Source organism: Microtus oregoni, unplaced genomic scaffold (assembly GCF_018167655.1).
Source record: "Microtus oregoni isolate MIOR12 unplaced genomic scaffold, Mior012 000047F_ref0000412, whole genome shotgun sequence".
Lineage (NCBI taxonomy): Eukaryota > Metazoa > Chordata > Mammalia > Rodentia > Cricetidae > Microtus > Microtus oregoni.
Window position 1 is genome coordinate 1129863 of NW_024543221.1, and position 16793 is coordinate 1146655.

Consider the following 16793-nt stretch of genomic DNA (forward strand, 5'->3'; position numbering starts at 1 on the left):
GATCCTTTGGATCTATGAATCTAAGATACACAATGGTATCTTAGTAAATGGATTTTTACTATATGTTGAAATTCTACTTTCTCTTCACCAGGGTATTTTATTTTTACTCAATTATTTCTAACAATGCTGAATATTATGAAAGTAACAAGACAGATAGCAGAATTATCTAGAAAAGCACCATACAAGAGAAATATATCAGAATTCCCAAACAGTATACACTACTTGTATTTTCTTGCAGGCTTATAACAGGAACTAAAATCAGTTTTGATAATGCATTTGAGGTGTAATCTAGTGCATTAAAAACATACTAGTTCAAGAAGTAAAATTGGTAAGATATTTTACATATATGTATAAGTCTTTGGAATTTAACCTAGTTACATCTCAAATATTCAATGGTTGCTAATGGCTACAGTGAAAAGCCCAGACAGAAGAATACGGCAAGGCAATAGAGAAATAAATCAACATTCTGTCATCCTTCAGTTTCTTACTGCAATGCCTGACATATTGCATTAGCTTTCTAAGAGGACATCTGGAGATGCTATTTTTTTATTTTTGTTATTTGAGACCGGGTTTCTCTGTAACTTTGTAGCCTAGCCTGGAACTAGCTCTTGTAGACCACGCTGGCCCCAAACTCATGGAGATCGGGCTGCCTCTGCCTCCCAAGTGCTGGGATTAAAAGCATGCGTCACCATCACCCAGCTTGGAGATGCTATCTTTGTAGGCTTTTTCTTCTTTTCCTTTAGTTCCCATTTTTTTAAACACTATTAAAGAGGACAGCTGAAAATACTCAGTTTAAATGTCTACTGAAGCAAAGGGAGATAAACAGGAAAAAAAATAAAATTCAATTATACAATGAATAGACAAGAACACTGTAGATTATTACAATGATGATATAATCATAGCATAGACAAAACAATTAAAACTGTGTATCTTCAGGGAATGAAGATAATTCTAGCTCACTTTTCTTTCATCCAGAATCAATAAGAGAAAAGGGTACTTATAAGAACAAAAAGAAAACATTTTCATACTGTTAGCCATTTATTAAGAAGGACCATGCAGTATTTCCCGACAAAAACCTAAATAAAATAATTTTATATTTTTAAATTTTATTTTAATGTTTTATTTACATTGTGTGCACATACATGTATGCACTCATCAGTGCTCCTGTCTGTGGAGGACAGTGGTCAACTTCAGGTAGTGGTCTTCACAATCCATCTAACTTATTTTTGAGGCAAAGTCTTACTGGGACCCAGGACTGCTAGTTTAGGCTAGGTGTGCGGGCCAGCAAGTGCTGCAAATCACCTGTCTCTGCTCCCCAGTGCTAGAATTACAAACATGCAGGTAATCACATTCAACTTTTTATGAATGTGCTGGGTATTGCACTCATGTCCTCACCGAACTCCAGTCTGAAAAAAGGGAGACAACGGTGTAGGCTGGAACCTAGGCTGCTGTGTAGCGGCAAAGCAACAGAAGACAGGACTGGGATGTGCGAGGCATGGCAAGGTACAGAGGCAAGTGCTCTGGTGGAAGAAGTCAACAGGAATTGTAATCCACACTATTAATATATATATCCTTTACAGTACGTGTGCCTAGTTTGTCTGTTTTTGTTTTTTAATTTTAATTCTTTCATCATGTTAACATTAACTAGTTTATGTTCCTAAATGTAAGGGCCTTCTCTTTGTCCCTTTAAGAAGTAGAATTTGAGTTTTACTCTTGCCAGTCGGTGATGGCAGGCACCTTTAATCCCATTTAATCCCAGCACTTGGGAGGCAGAGGCAGGCAGATCTCTGTGAGTTCAAGGTCAGCCTGGTCTACAGAGCCAGTTCCAGGACAGGTTCCAAAGCTACAGAGAAACCCTGTCTCTGAAAAAAAAAAAAAGTAGAATTTGAGCTTTGCTCTTTTAAAAAGTACAGAATGGCAAGGAGAATGGAAAGAACTCTGCCAAAGAAAATCTAATCCGTTCGGACTCCTCCTAGGAGAACAGAAGAGCAGGAAGACTACAGTTCTGGTTCTGGAGGAATGTCAAGGGAGAAGGGGACAGTCTATAATGGTTCATGCCACATGGGAGGAATTTCAGTTCAAAGTTGAAGAATGTAGACTTAATTACATGTACTAGAATCAACAGAATAGCTAACCAAAAAAGTTCAAATAATCAATATTAAAGTCTTTTATTAGTAGGCAAATTAAAAAGTAAAAAAAAAAACTTATGCGTTTGCTTTCCATGTGTTCAATGTGTATTTTTCACGGCAGCAATTTGAATCACTCAAAAAACAAATAGTTTATCAAATTTCAACAGGATATGATATCAAAGATAATATATTTTCTTGTTAGAAGAGTCACAGGAAAATTAAAATGTTGAAATAATTTAATACATCAACCTTCTTTCAATCCTCTATTAAATATTCTGTAAAATGTAGGAAGATCATATAGAAATAACAAAAAACCCTACCAGTTACACAAATATATTTAAAAAGACAAAGAGCAACAAGAGCAAATCCTAGTGTTCCAATAATGTATTGTGTGTGTTAAAGCACATGTTTAAATCCCTTATATTTACTCCAGCCCTAATAGAGAAGGTCTTCCAGTATCTAGCACCAAATCTACCTTTCCATTCTTATTTTCTAAAGTGAGAATGTATCTCTTGTGCCCAGAGTTTTACACATTCTGACCACCAGGGCCTTCTGTTTCCCTGCACATGAACTGCAGTCACACAGTGAGCTCAAACTCCATCTCATCTCCTTACAGGAATCTTTGTCACACATCACATCATTAAATGCTTTTCTTAGTTCCTCTTTATTCTTTTGCTCCTAAGTATAGTTTCAATGCACTATGCACCTTTTAATTATTTGAAAGGGAAAGATAAACTGAAGAAAAGGGGACTATACAAATAAGGAATATAACTTTATTAACATTAAATAAGTATTCGACCAAAGTAAAAACCACATGGTTATCTTACCCCATTTAGGCTGCCTAAGTCTTTCACCAAATGTTCATCCGCAGACGCATCATAATTGATTACTGCATGCTGCTTATCCACACTACGGGACTAAAAGTAAAAACTTTAAGCTAATAACTACAAGAAAATACTAAAATAAGTAACAAAAAAAGATTTTTACCTATATAGACAATATTATTAGGACAGCTGATAAATACAGGAATATATAAAAAAGTAGATTAAATGAAATCTAAACTGTGTTATGATAAATATAAAACATAAATTTGGCATCATTTCCTAAAGATGAAAGTAGCTAAATTTCCAAAATACTCTTTCCAATAAATTCAAATTTTAATTCTGAATGTAAATTAATTGATTTTGTTGGATGTATCAAAGTACATATTTTAAAAATTGTGAAATTATTACACAGAAATTCAATGAATTATTTTCTATTTTACCTATTTTATTGTCAGAAAATTGCTACCTTGCAAGATTTCTTCCTTTAATACTATTATAACATACTATTATAATATAAACTGCATAAAAAACCCAAAGACTAAGATGATAAAAAGGGACAAAATGTAGTATTTTCTGACCAAATTGATTATCACTTAAAGTGTGATTTCTAAAACTGCAGTTTTTGGAAATGAGTTTTTCTATAAATATAGGTAAGTGTACATATATATGTATGCATGTGCGCAGACATTTCTGTTTTAAGCTTTCTTTTTTCAAAATATAATCCTCAAAATACAGAACTTATTTACAAATAGTACAAATTATTTAATAAATAATTTATTATAAATAAAATTAATAAAACTGATACAAGAGTTAGGTGAGCCAGAAGATTTAAGTCTTAATTTTAAAAAGTGTATCTGATAGCTGACTGAATCCTATGGCTCTGTAAAGGGGAGGACAGCTCTCGGGGCCTAGCTAAGCTAGTGCTTGCATACAGAAAAGGCGGCCACATTACCTGTAGCATGAGCTCACAGTCATCTCTTCCAACAAAAATCATTTCTCGAGGCAGCCTGTGGCGAGTGCCTCCACTGCTCACCAAAAACCAGGATGTCAAGCTCATTTCTGCTTAGCTTCTGAATCCTTAGCAAAGCTACATCATCCTGCAGATGAAGAAAAGCACATTAGAAACTCTTCAGTATCTAGTTACCAGCACTGTGAGTAAGCCTAAAATAGAATTACCTTTATCAACATTTACAACCAATATAAACCATATTCTCATCAGTGTTGTAATCCAGAAACTCTAAAAGTCCAGTTAAAAATGAAAGAATTAAGGTTAATAAGTAGATGGTCAATTAATAATTTTTTTATTATATTACTAAAAGGCTTCTAGACTCAATCTGCAATTTCCAAGCAAATACAGCTAGTAGTATAGCAATATAAAAAACAACTATGCAGTACAAATGCATGTCTAGGGGAAAAGTTCGAGAAAGAATGAAACTGAGAAAGTAAATCTGATATATAACCAGAATAACTCTGGAATCCAAAGACACTGCTTGTCTATCAAGTGTAGAAGAAGTTCCTCGGCAGATCAGGCAGTCTTGAGGAGGCTGCTGCCTCCTCAGTGCTCATGGTTCACAGGAGCACTCTATCTTTTCAATGCATTTTTCCTAGAGTAGCAATTCTTTAACTTTTGGTACTTAGGACTCTCTAGTACTTACAAAAAAGGACCCTAAGAGTACTGCTTTACATGGTTATGATATACTTGAAAAACTAGTATTTGTTTCATTTAAAAGAATAATAACAAAGAAATCTCACTTAAAATCACTAATATTTGTAGAAAACTTCATTTTCTAGCCCGCTTTCCAAGGAGAAAAATAGCACTACTTACAATATGAGCTATCTTTTAAACAACTGGATGAACAGAAAATCCCTGCTTCTTGCACTTACTGTCCCACCATAAAGTGTGTAAAGGAAAGCTGTTTTAGAGTGATAAAGAAGGATTTTATCTTAAATCTTTGAAATATCTTTAGGGTGTTTTAAAGACACTAAAAATAACTATACAAAGCCAATTTTTTTTTGATTCTGTGCACTATGGAAACCCTGCATAGACTATGCACATGTTCATCTTCCCTCGGTGGACTTTTGTAACATCATACATTGGTCTTTTGAAAATATATGGCTTTCAGAATTGTGTAGATCTTCACAATACTTGATCCTTTCATTTCCACTACTTTAAAACACATTCATTAAACATTACCACTCATCTCAACAGAAAGATTTTTAATATTAGTTTGCTACTAAGCTCACAAGAAGAATTCATTATCTCAAATGATGTCCTTGATACCTAAAATTTTATTACTGAAAAGAAAATCCTGTCACTTTTTAAGGTTCATTTTGACAAATGCTTAGCTCTACTTTAGTAATCTGCCAATCACTGACATAAAATGATATTTTATGAAAGCAAAGCATGGGCCTAGTTCAGCTTACAACTCACATAGGGACACAACTTACTTTCTAGGAGACAACCACAATAGTCTGGCACTGAGTGTAACTACCCTATAAGTACTTTCGTCTAGTTCTGAGAACACACTACAAAAATATGAATCCAAGATTGAAGAGAGTAACCAACCATTACGATTTTTCTGAGATAATCGTAAGCGAAGCGGGTGGCTTTTTAAGACTTTCTAACTGCAGTCGTACAAGAGTGATGTCTATAGCTACCACTGGTATAGTCTGGTCCTGGGCCCTAATCTGAGCTGAAGTTTACCACAGTTGTTTCTGTGTCATGTGTACTAACAAATGCAACAAGAGAGGCAGAAAGTTCTTTGATATCATTAAACATCTGGTCCCATGGACCATTGAAATGATTTCCTTCAGGAACCCTGAAGGACCAGTAGACTGACATTCTAACAATTGTCTTATGGGATGTGGCATTGTTAGTAAGAAACCCAAACACTGGAGTCATACAGATCGATGGGTGAGTCTGATCCCAGAAGTTCTACTGCTTCTCTTCTGCAAGGCCTTAGGTAAGGTACTACGTGCCAAGCTCCTTAGCTTCCTCTCCTAAACTCAAGAGTCTTGGTATTAATTAACTACTCAAGTTTTATCTTAGGAATCCAAAGAATATTTTCATTCTTTTCTAAGATGTACACTATGCTACATTTGTATAGGAAATAAACTATAATGGAAGAGAGTATTCTACAATAAAATAGAAGCATACATTAAAGCAAACACCGTCCAATGTACTGGGGAAAATGCTTATTGTATGTTAAAGTCACTATCTTAGTTCCTTTTATGTTATGTGATAAATATCATAATGACAAGCAATTTGGACAGAAAGTGTTTATTTGGTTTACAGGCATCATCAGAGGAAGCCAAGACAGAATGTCAGAGAAAGAAAGTGGAGTCAGGAACTGAAGCAGAGGCCAAGGAGGAAATGTCAGACTGGCTTGTTCAGCTTGCTTTCTTACACAATCCAGGATCACTTTCCCAGGGGCAGCACTGTCCACAGTGGGATAGGCCCTCTCCCATCAGTTACCCGTCATGAAAATGCTCCACAGGCTGCCTACTGGCCAGTTTGATGAAGACATTTTCTCAGCTGAGGTTCTCTCCCCTAGGTAACCTTAGTTTGTATAAAGTTGACAGAAAACTAACCACCCCAGTCATGTACACATACACGATGCACACAACTCTTACTAAAAAGTTAAAACAATCAAATCTTAATACTTTCTCAGCTTATTTAATTAGTTTGGTCGAATTAAATGTTTTAATTAAGTTTCCTAGTTATCCAGTTATTCAATGCATACTTTCTGTCAAATTGGTGTTCAGCATTTCTTTCACTATTTCAGAACAGTCTCCAAGACCATGTCAATAGAGAACCAGACTTAACTAAAGGAAATCTCTTATGTAAATATATTACATAATTCACATACTCCATGTACAAGGAAGAAGCCATTTTAAAGCACTGAATAGTAAGTAGGTCAATAGTCACATACTTTTAAAAGGGAACAAAAATGAAAACTACAGTATGACATATTCAAAGGAAATCAAATTCAGCTTTAAAAGCAATCTAAACCACAGGGACCAAACATGAACAAAAAAAAGCAACTTCTTTATGTAGAAAAAAATAGTTTAAACAAGCACTATTCATATGTCATAAAAGTTTTTAATTCTCATTTGCTATAAGATAGTCTTTAAACATGTCTATAGCATGACACGTAATATAACTAATTATAATTCGACATATAATTGATTTCATGCAGTTATTATGATTATATAAAACAATGCAGTTAAAATTTCTTTTTATAAGTCTTATTTGTTTTTAATGAAACTATAAGTTAGAGAATACACATTTTTTAAAATAAAACAAAAATGTAATATTTAGTATATTCTTTTATGGGCTACGGCAATGACCTAGAGCCTATTAAGTGTCTTCTCTTTTGGGGAATGCAATATAACATAAAGCTAGATTATATGCTTTTCTTTAAATATCTCTAAGATAGATTTACAATCATTCCCCCAGGTACTCATTTTTTTTCCTTTTTTCATGTGCCTCTGTATATGTGGTATATTTGTGTTTACAGGTTATGTGGCAAGAGAACAATGTAGAGACTGGAGGTTACTGTTGGGTATCTTCCTTGATCACTATTTATGGAGGTGGGTTCTCTCCTTGAACCTAGAACTGATCCAGCTAGTTGAGATAACCAGACTGCACCAGGGACCCCAGGCCTGTACCTCGTAAGTGCTGGAATTACAGGTAGGTCATTCACCTGGGCTCCAAGCAATTTCAAACTGGGAAATAGACCCAAAGAGACACTTCTCAAAAGAAGACATGTAAGTGGCCAATAGTAAACACCAGGGAAATGAAAGTCAAGACCAGAATGAACTACCTACCACCTTAATCCAGAAAGTAGGTACCCCAAAGATAATAAGTGCTGGTAGTAATTGTAGTTGGGAATATAAACTAACACAGCTATTATGAAAAGCATTATGGAGGTTCTTAAAAGTCTAAAAATAGAGCCACTGTATGATGCTGCAGCCCCATATACAGGTCTATTTATATACAAAGGAAGTGAGACAGAAGGGAGAAGCATTTCTATTCGCATGTGTACTGCAGCACTAACTCCAACAGCTAAGAAACAAAACAACCCAAATGTCCATATACTCAACCATAATAAAGCAAAAAATCCTGCCATTCGACCCAGCACTGATGGAAATAGAGGCTCTTGGGTTAAGTCAAACAGGCTAGGCACATAAAAACAAAGTATTATAAAATCACTGGCATGTACAATCTGAAAACATTGCTCTCACAGAAGTAAAAGATATAATGGTGGATACCAGAATCTGGGAATAGCCAGGAGAGGGGGGATGAGGAGAGGCTGGTCAATCAATGATCAACTAATTTATGGTTCAATGGAAGCAAGAAGCTTCGATATACTATTGCATAAGATTACAATACATACATATTATATCTATTAAATTACATAGATAATATAAATTCCAAAACACTAGGAAAAAAATTAATGTTGAGGAAACAGACAAGTTCAACTCATGTAAATGTCATACCAAGTATTTATGTATTAAAACATATGATATACTTAAGTATATACACACACACCTATTGAGAAGCCTACCAAATCCAGGGTTGCTAGGGCAAACAAACAAAAGAATCTTGCTTCAGGGAACTCAGCCTTGTAGAGAATGCTGCACAGTTAGATGGAAACAGGAAGCTGTCCTTATTCTAAACTGGACCGAGAACACAAGATCTCACCTATGCCAGCAGGAGGCCAAAAGAGAGTTTCTTCATCTCTAGCTCCTAGTCTAGAACAACCTTTCACCCACCATAATTGACACCCTTCCTCCCTCTTCCCATCATCTCCCTCTCCCTTTCCCTCTCTTCCTTCTCTCTCCCTCCCTCTCCCTAAGAACATTTTTAATAAATGAAGGAGCAGTGATGACTACCAGAAGTCTTGACGAGCAGGTAACCTGGAACTCTTTAGGGTCACCTTACTTGTAAATCTGGTCCTTACTTTCTAGTTATGTTCCTCTGTAACAATCTCTTACAGTTTATCTTCTTCCATATAGGACTTGGCTTTTCAGCAACTGGTGTGGGAAGTCCTTCTGTCTATGTGTTGCTTTTATTGGTTAATGAATAAATCTGTTTCAGCCAGTGGTTTAGTAAAAGAGAGCTAGGAGGGAAAACTAAACTAAATGCTGGGAAAAAGAAGGCAGTCAGTGAACAGCCTTGTAGCCGCCAGGGACAGATGCCTGGGGCTAGAGTCAACTGAAACTTTGCCCGTAGGCCATGACCTCTTGGTGATGCACAGATTAATGGACATGTTAGTTTGGGATGTAGGAGCTAGCTGGGAATACGTTTAAGCTATTGGCCAAACAGTACTGCAATTAATACAGATTTTTGTGTGATCATTTTTGGAGTCTGGGTGGCAAGGAAACAAACAAGCAGCTTCCCACCAACACAACTAGATGACAGAGGTTTAACATTCAAACTCTCAGGAGCTAGACAGCACCTAGCACCACAGTTACACTTTCACCTTCCTAGAACTATATTCAGTTTTAAAACTGGACTTTCCTGTGGAATCAGTTCATCTTAGGATACAATGGACTAGCATTTTAATACTTAAACACTAAAGTCTAAGAAGAGACCAATCAAAATCTCTGTGCAGTTGTCAAGCGGAGCACACAGCTTCACTGCACTGTACATTCCAAAGCTTTATGTTAAAAATGTTGGCTGTTGTTAGAATTAAATGAAAATGATAGTGCAAACTATCACACATGGCAATCTAGCATACAGCTGAAGAAGCTCTGACAGCAAAGTTTAGTTTATATTTTTTATTCACCACCCCTTTAAAACCAGCACTCCAGAAGTAGAGGCAGAGGCAGGCAGATCTGAGTTCAGGCCAGTCTGTTCTACACAGTTAAACTCTGTTTTAAGAACAACCAACCAAAATAACACACATCAAAAGTTTTAGAAAATGATAAAGTGAGCCAGGCAGTAGTTGTGCACGCCTTTAATCCCAGCACTCAAGGGGCAGAGGCAGGTGGATTTCTGTGAGTTCGAGGCCAGCCTGGTCTACAGAGTGAGTTCCAGAACAGGCTTCAAAACTACCTGGTCTAGAGAGCTAGTTCCAGGACAGGCTCCAAAGCCACAGAGAAACCCTGTCTCGAAAAAACAAACAAAAACAAAAACAAAAACTACACAGAGAAACCCTGTCTCAAACAAAGTGGAATGGGGTCTAGAAAATAGAGAAAGAAAAAGAGTAAGGGGTGAGGGAGGGGAGTAAGGGAAGAAGCTCAATGGGGGAAAAGTATGTATGAAAATGCCAGAGGGAAACCCATTACTATGTTGTTATTAAGAAAATAAATTTTTTAAATGCTGCTTGTAGTTACATGTAATTCAAATTGAGAACTGATGTCAAGGGATCTGAATGATGCAAATTATTATAATGAAGTTTTGAGATGGACAACAGCATTGGCACAGAACTAGGAAATAGTGCGTTGTGCAATCCATGCCAAAAACTCCGGCTTCCTTACATTGCATACCTAGTATATAATTAATGCATGCAATTACTTGAGCTAGGCCACATGTTAAGTCCATCCTTAACTATCAGCTGGGAAGCAGCTGGCTGATTCATCACCAGATGGCTTTACACAGAATAATGCTCACCTTACCCTGTAATTTCTGCTCTCGCAGAGAAATAAATAGCTGGCTATCAGTCTTCAAAGCAGAAAGGACTTTTCTCTAACCTTTCTAGTTTAATAAAATACTATCATTTTGTCATGTGATAACCTTTTATCAGTTACCAGGAGGTACGAGAAACAACCACCTCTCAAGACTTGGCCCACTGACTCCCTGTTTGCAAAGGATATGTTTTTCTCCTAATAAAATAAATGAAAATTTGAACAAAAAGAAACAAAGTGATAAATTTCATCTTCCAAATTTGTCTTTTGACCATCAGTAAAACTTATAACTAAACAAATGTAATAAGCTACTGCATGAACTAGTTCCTAAGACTTTATAACTTATATCATGCCCCTTTCCCCCATCATGTCAAACATTTAAAAGATACACACAAAAAAAACTTTTAACTAAATGCACAAAACTGAGATCCCTGTTTCACTTCTGGCCCTGAACTCAGGCTCTTACAGAAAATACATCTGAAATTAAACTCTTTGATTTTTGGCGCCATGTATTTGAAAATGGAAGAAATAGCTAAAGCTGAATTTTACATATGGACTAAGGATCAAACAAAATGCCACTCTGGTTTCAAAAAAATAGACACAATTTTCTGTTACCTTGTAATAAAACAGAATACCATAAATTAACTATTTCTAGGAATTACACATGTAAGAAATGAACATGTGTAAGTATAAATATATTGTCTTAACAAAATCCTGATTTTCTTGAAAACAAACTGAAATAATAATTATCAATTTTCAGGAATTCTTCAGTATTATAGATATTTGAGAAAAATTAATCCATTTTTCATTTCCAAGTTTTAAATATTATAATGGAGAAACTGGAAAATCAATACAGAAAAAGTACCTAATCTCATAGAAGCAAAACTAAACAAATACCTAAATAAACTAAAGCAGCTTCCCTGACAAACCAAAGAGAAAAGGAAGATGTAACAGTTTAGGGTGGTATTCTTTATGCTGGATGGTCAGAGGCTGTAGCTCTGAGAAAGTAACAAAGCCATACAACATCGAAAATTTCAACTCTGCTGTATAGCTAACTTGATCTGGGACAGATAATGAAAAACACTCTTGGGAAAACTTCATTTACTTGCAACTCCACCCTCATTTGTACAGTTCCCACAAAAAAATAACAGCTGTGCTGTTTTTGGATTCCTACCAAGATACTGACTCCACACTCATGTAAAAAACCAGCAGTGCGAATACTTTCGCAAGAAAAAAATGCTCTCATATTAGTGATGGTTTTGGAATAAATGCTCCAAACTTTATCCTTATTAGTTGCAATAAATCGAGGATTCTTCTTTAAAAGCAATTAAAATAAATAACTATGGACAAATGTAATCTACAACTTACATTTGAAATAGCATTAAAAAGTCCTACTTCCCCCCCAAAATGATGATGGCATTCCAAGTCTCAAGCCTTATTCTGTATCTAACTTTACCATGTATTTTCAAAAGACAACTTCAATTTTCTAAGAAAAGCAAGCAACTTAAACTTCCTTCATAAGATCACTTTATTAAATCTTCAATGTCCTGCCAGAAAAATGCTACACCTTTGTACGTCCAAGGTATTAAAAGTTCTTACGAAGATTTCTATGCTAGTTTAGGGAAAATGTAAAGTATGATTTGCCTTTTTTTTTTTAAAGGAGTTAACTAAGTAACAGTGTAACATGTGATAATTTCTGAAAACATGAAATACAAAGATTTTGGTAAAAAGGGATAATCCCTAGACATAGCCAGCACAAAATACTTGGATGTATTATTTCATTTGGACATCAACTTATGTAATTTTGAGGCAGAAAACAGCTAAAGTAGATAAATGATTACTGGTATTAATAGTCAATACATAGGAAATAATGCAAGTGTTCATGGTCAGATGTATGAATAAACAAAATAAGGTACATGCAACTTTTTAGAGGAAGAGAATTCTGATGCCTGGTACAGTACGGATCAACCTAAAGACAATAAGCTAGGTAAAATAAGCCATTCACAGAAAGGTAAGCACTATGTGATTTTTAACTATACAGGTACTTTCAGTAGCAGAAGTTGTAGAGATATAATAGTAGTTGCCAGGGCCTGGGGATGGGAGCACTGAAGAAGTTACAGGTTAATAGTTCTACATTTCAGTTTTACAGATGAATGGTGGTGATGGCTGTACAGTATTGTGTGTATTTACTAGATTAAATGCTTAATATGGTAATGGTATGTGTGTGGTGTCCATGTGAGTGCACATGAGAGCACATACATGTGGTAGCCTGATGTTAAAACTGGGAATTATCATCAACTGCTCTTCCACCTTATTTATTGAAGCAAGGTCTCAAATTTAAACCAAGCATTCACCAATATGGCTACTTTTGTAATCCCACCTTCCAGAGAAGCTTGAATTATAAGCAGACTTCCATACCCACCCAGCGTTCACGTCGGTTTCTAGGAATCGGAACTCTAGCCCTCAAGCTTGCTCACTTAAGTGCTTAAATTATCAGTGAGCCATTTCCTTAGCCCCAAATATTAATAATTTTAAGAACAATTATTGTTAGAAAATAATAAACTGACCCTGGGTGAACTCATGTCAACCCTATCGCCAATAAAATGTCAACCCTACCACTCATAAAACAAAATTGTTTACCTTCCAAAAAAGAACTTCAATCCCACCTTTATTTCCTCCTGTCTAACCCCTTTCTCTTTTTCTGGTTTCAATCGCTACAACTACATAGCATCCATATCCTTCAATTTCTTTGACTTTCTGCTATGGTTTAAATGAAGGTATTTGTTATAGTTTGGATATTAAACGTCCCCCAACAGCCTCGTGTGTCCGAATATTGTCTGGGAGGTGCATTAAAAACTTTTGAAGCATGAGGCCTAGATGATAAAGACCACTAAGGCCTGAGAACTGGAGTTTTTTCTTTTTTCCTGTTTATTAGCCAGCTCTCTGATTTCCAATATGCCAACCCATGCAGATGGCATACCCTAAGCTTCTGCTACCATGAGTCAGGACATTTCAGCTACCAGGCTCTCCCTGCCCATGATAGGACTACACCATGTAAAACTGAGAAGAAAAAAAAAAGCACAACCTTCCTCACATTCTTTCTTTTAGACATTTGTACACAGCAATGAAAAAAATAACTAAGACAGTATCCTTTTCAAAATTCATGCATCCTCAATACAACTGAGAGATGTGGCCTTTGGGAGGGAGAAGAATCAGTATTCATATAAAAGACAGAAGTTGAGGGAGAGTCGGTCCTCTTGCTCATCTATCCACTGCATAGATGATGCTATCTCTATGGAAAATACCTTTAGTAGGTATTTAGCCTGCCAGAACTTTGGTAATAGCCTTTGGAGTTTTCACAACTATGAGTTCATCTTATTAAATACGTAACTTATTTATAATTTATGGAAATTGCATTTTAAAAATTGTAAACATTAGAATGGACACTTCTGATCTGTGTAGAAATCACTGTTTTCCTTTGGCTTGAAAGAACTGTATCAGATCCAATGCAAATACAAATGCAGAATTCTAAAACTCATACTCATTTTAAAATGAGATTTTTCCCTTATCCCCAGGTCTATACAAAAATTTTTATAATTTTTTCCAACTTAATAAAAATATTTAAATTAAAAAATACTCAAAAAGTCTAACCCCAAGATAGAATCATGCCAAATAAAATAAGAATATACAATATGTAACAGATATAACAAAGGCTAGTGAGTTATCAATGTGTGTGCTTTTTGACTCAACACTTTTAGAACTTTCTACAATGTATAAGAATTATTTTTAAATTTGTAAAAGAATAAGAAAGCAGTAAGTAGCTTTTTACTCTGCAATGCATTAGTTATACAACGAGAAAGACTTCTCTTGAGCAATCACAGCAAATAACAGTAGTCTTCAAAATATATCGGGACACACTCAAACACATACTACCACGGGTTTCAAATTCATGGTTCAATAAATTCGGATAAAAAATAGTAGAGGGAGAGACTAATTTTGCCTGTTTTGAATATATAGACATTTTTCATTTGCCATCATTTTCCAAGTGACAGAGAATAGTATTGTATTAAATACTATTAATATAAATAATTAAATAGTATTATATTGAAACACTGCATTGTATTAGGCAATCTAAGTAATACAGAAATGATGTACATAGGAGGATCAAGCAGAGAGAACACAGTGGACAGATGCACTTGCTGCCAAGTCTGATAACCAGAACTAATTCCTGGAACTCACATGGTGGAAGGGGGAACTGACCTGTCCAAGAAACCCTTTGGCCTCCTCGTGATCCACATCATACACACACACACACACACACACACAGATTTTTTTCTAAGTATGTAGGAAGATGTTAATGGGTGTAAACGGTATCCCATTTTATTTCAAGGTCTCAAACAATCGAAGATTTAACTCCCCTTGGACACTGAGAGGATAACTGCATTTGTGTGTGCCTGTCTACTTTGTGATCCTAGAGACAAAGATGGGGCTCCACATCCTGAGCAGAGTCTACCATTGTCTATACTACTTCAGCTCTTGTATTTTTAAACCATGTATTCCCTGTCTCATGAAGCTTACCACATAAAGTTTCCTATTTTCAACGTGTTTTTCAATAAATTGAATATTTTATTCAATTCCTTTTTGTTCAATAGGCTCTCTTTTCCCTTTTCCTTGAATTTGCTCAGATCAGTTTTCTAGTTCTTTGTCTGGAGTACAAGACTCCTATTTAAGCTTTAAGGTTTGACTTGCTATCCTTTATTCCATGTAACATGTAACAAATCTTTACCCAGTAGACCATCTAACAAAATAAGGTTAGTTTGGAACAGATTAGTTGAGGATTGGAGAAAGTTATCTAAAAGCTTGCTTGTTCTTTTCTTCTTCCTGGCATTGTGCCCCTTTCTCTATGCCACAGAATGCTACAAAATGATATGCAAAACTGCCCAATGAGACAGAACCCACGAGAGGTAAATATTACTTCTATGGAATATATGAAAGATTTTTCTTATGAGGTGGCATCCAATTTGAGGCTGTATGCAAAGCAAAATCCGTGATTAGATATTTCATTTATTTTTTATAATAAGCCTCTGAGAATGTAGCCTAGCACTAACTAAACATAGCAGAAGAAACCGAGCTTCTGAGATAAATAGACTCAATATGACACAACTAGTAACACCGAGGCACCACCTGATCAACTCTCACCAACAGATCCCTGTCAGTCTAGCTAAAATCAACAATGCCCTGTTTGTGAACAAACTTTGTTCAAGGATACAGATGGCTAATTTAGAGGAAAAATGGTTGCAAGCATTCTCATTAATAAATGAGAACAAAGAGAAGTCTATTAAAGTATGTGTTAAGAGACCACCAGTGAGAGGGTACTATATTTCTTAAGATGTATTTAAGTACCTAAATGTGACACAGTGTCCGAACACTCTTACCTTCAAACATTCTAGCCTCCCTTGGCTTCTGGGGCATCACACACATGTAATTTTCTCTTATCTCTGACTGCATTTCAATCTTTCCTAGTACTAATAGTCCAATGTAGGGTCCCAAATGTTGGGCCTTTTGGCACCTTAATTTCCTAAGTGACCTCTTCTGTTGACAGGAGTTTCTGTCCCACCCAGTCCTGCTTGGTCAGGTAGCTGTTCAGTCACAAAAAAAAATACAGAGGTCTACATTAATTATAAACTGATTGGCTTATTAGCTCAGGTTTCTTATTAACTCTTATAACTTATATTGGCCCATTATTCTTGTTTGTGTTGGCCATGTGGCTTGGTACCTTTTTCAGCAAGGCAGTCATATCTTGCTACCTCTGCATCTGGCTTCCTCTGTGTCTGGGTGACTCCAGACTGAAACTTCCCTCTTCTCAGAATTCTTTTTTTTTTTAAATATTTATTTATTTATTTGATATTCTGTCTGTATGTATGCCTGCAGGCCAGAAGAGGGCACCAGACCTCATTACAGATGGTTGTGAGCCACCATGTGGTTGCTGGGAATTGAACTCAGGACCTTTGGAAGAGCAGGCAATACTCTTAACCACTGAGCCATCTCTCCAGCCCCCTCTTCCTAGAATTCTTGTTGCCCCACCTCTACTTGGTGCCTGGCTACTGGCCAATCAGCATTTATTTAAAATACAAGTGACAGGGTACAGACCATTGTCCCACAGCACTCTTCCAGTTTACCAGTGGAGTTAAATTTTATCTATCTT

At 35.9% G+C, this 16793-nt stretch overlaps 1 protein-coding gene across 10 annotated transcripts in view; it reads right to left on the minus strand.

Annotated features, from left to right (window-relative positions):
* Nucleotides 1-16793, minus strand: part of Cep170 (centrosomal protein 170) — an 85743-nt gene that overhangs the window by 61130 nt on the left and 7820 nt on the right. For all 10 annotated transcript variants that reach the window (XM_041635272.1, XM_041635271.1, XM_041635269.1 and 7 more), the window contains exons 2-3: nucleotides 3906-4050; nucleotides 2957-3046 (exon numbers count right to left, since the gene is read on the minus strand). In XM_041635272.1, the coding sequence (XP_041491206.1) occupies nucleotides 2957-3046; nucleotides 3906-4010 (195 nt within the window). In that variant the 5' untranslated portion in view covers nucleotides 4011-4050. The remainder of the gene's footprint in view (nucleotides 1-2956; nucleotides 3047-3905; nucleotides 4051-16793) is intronic.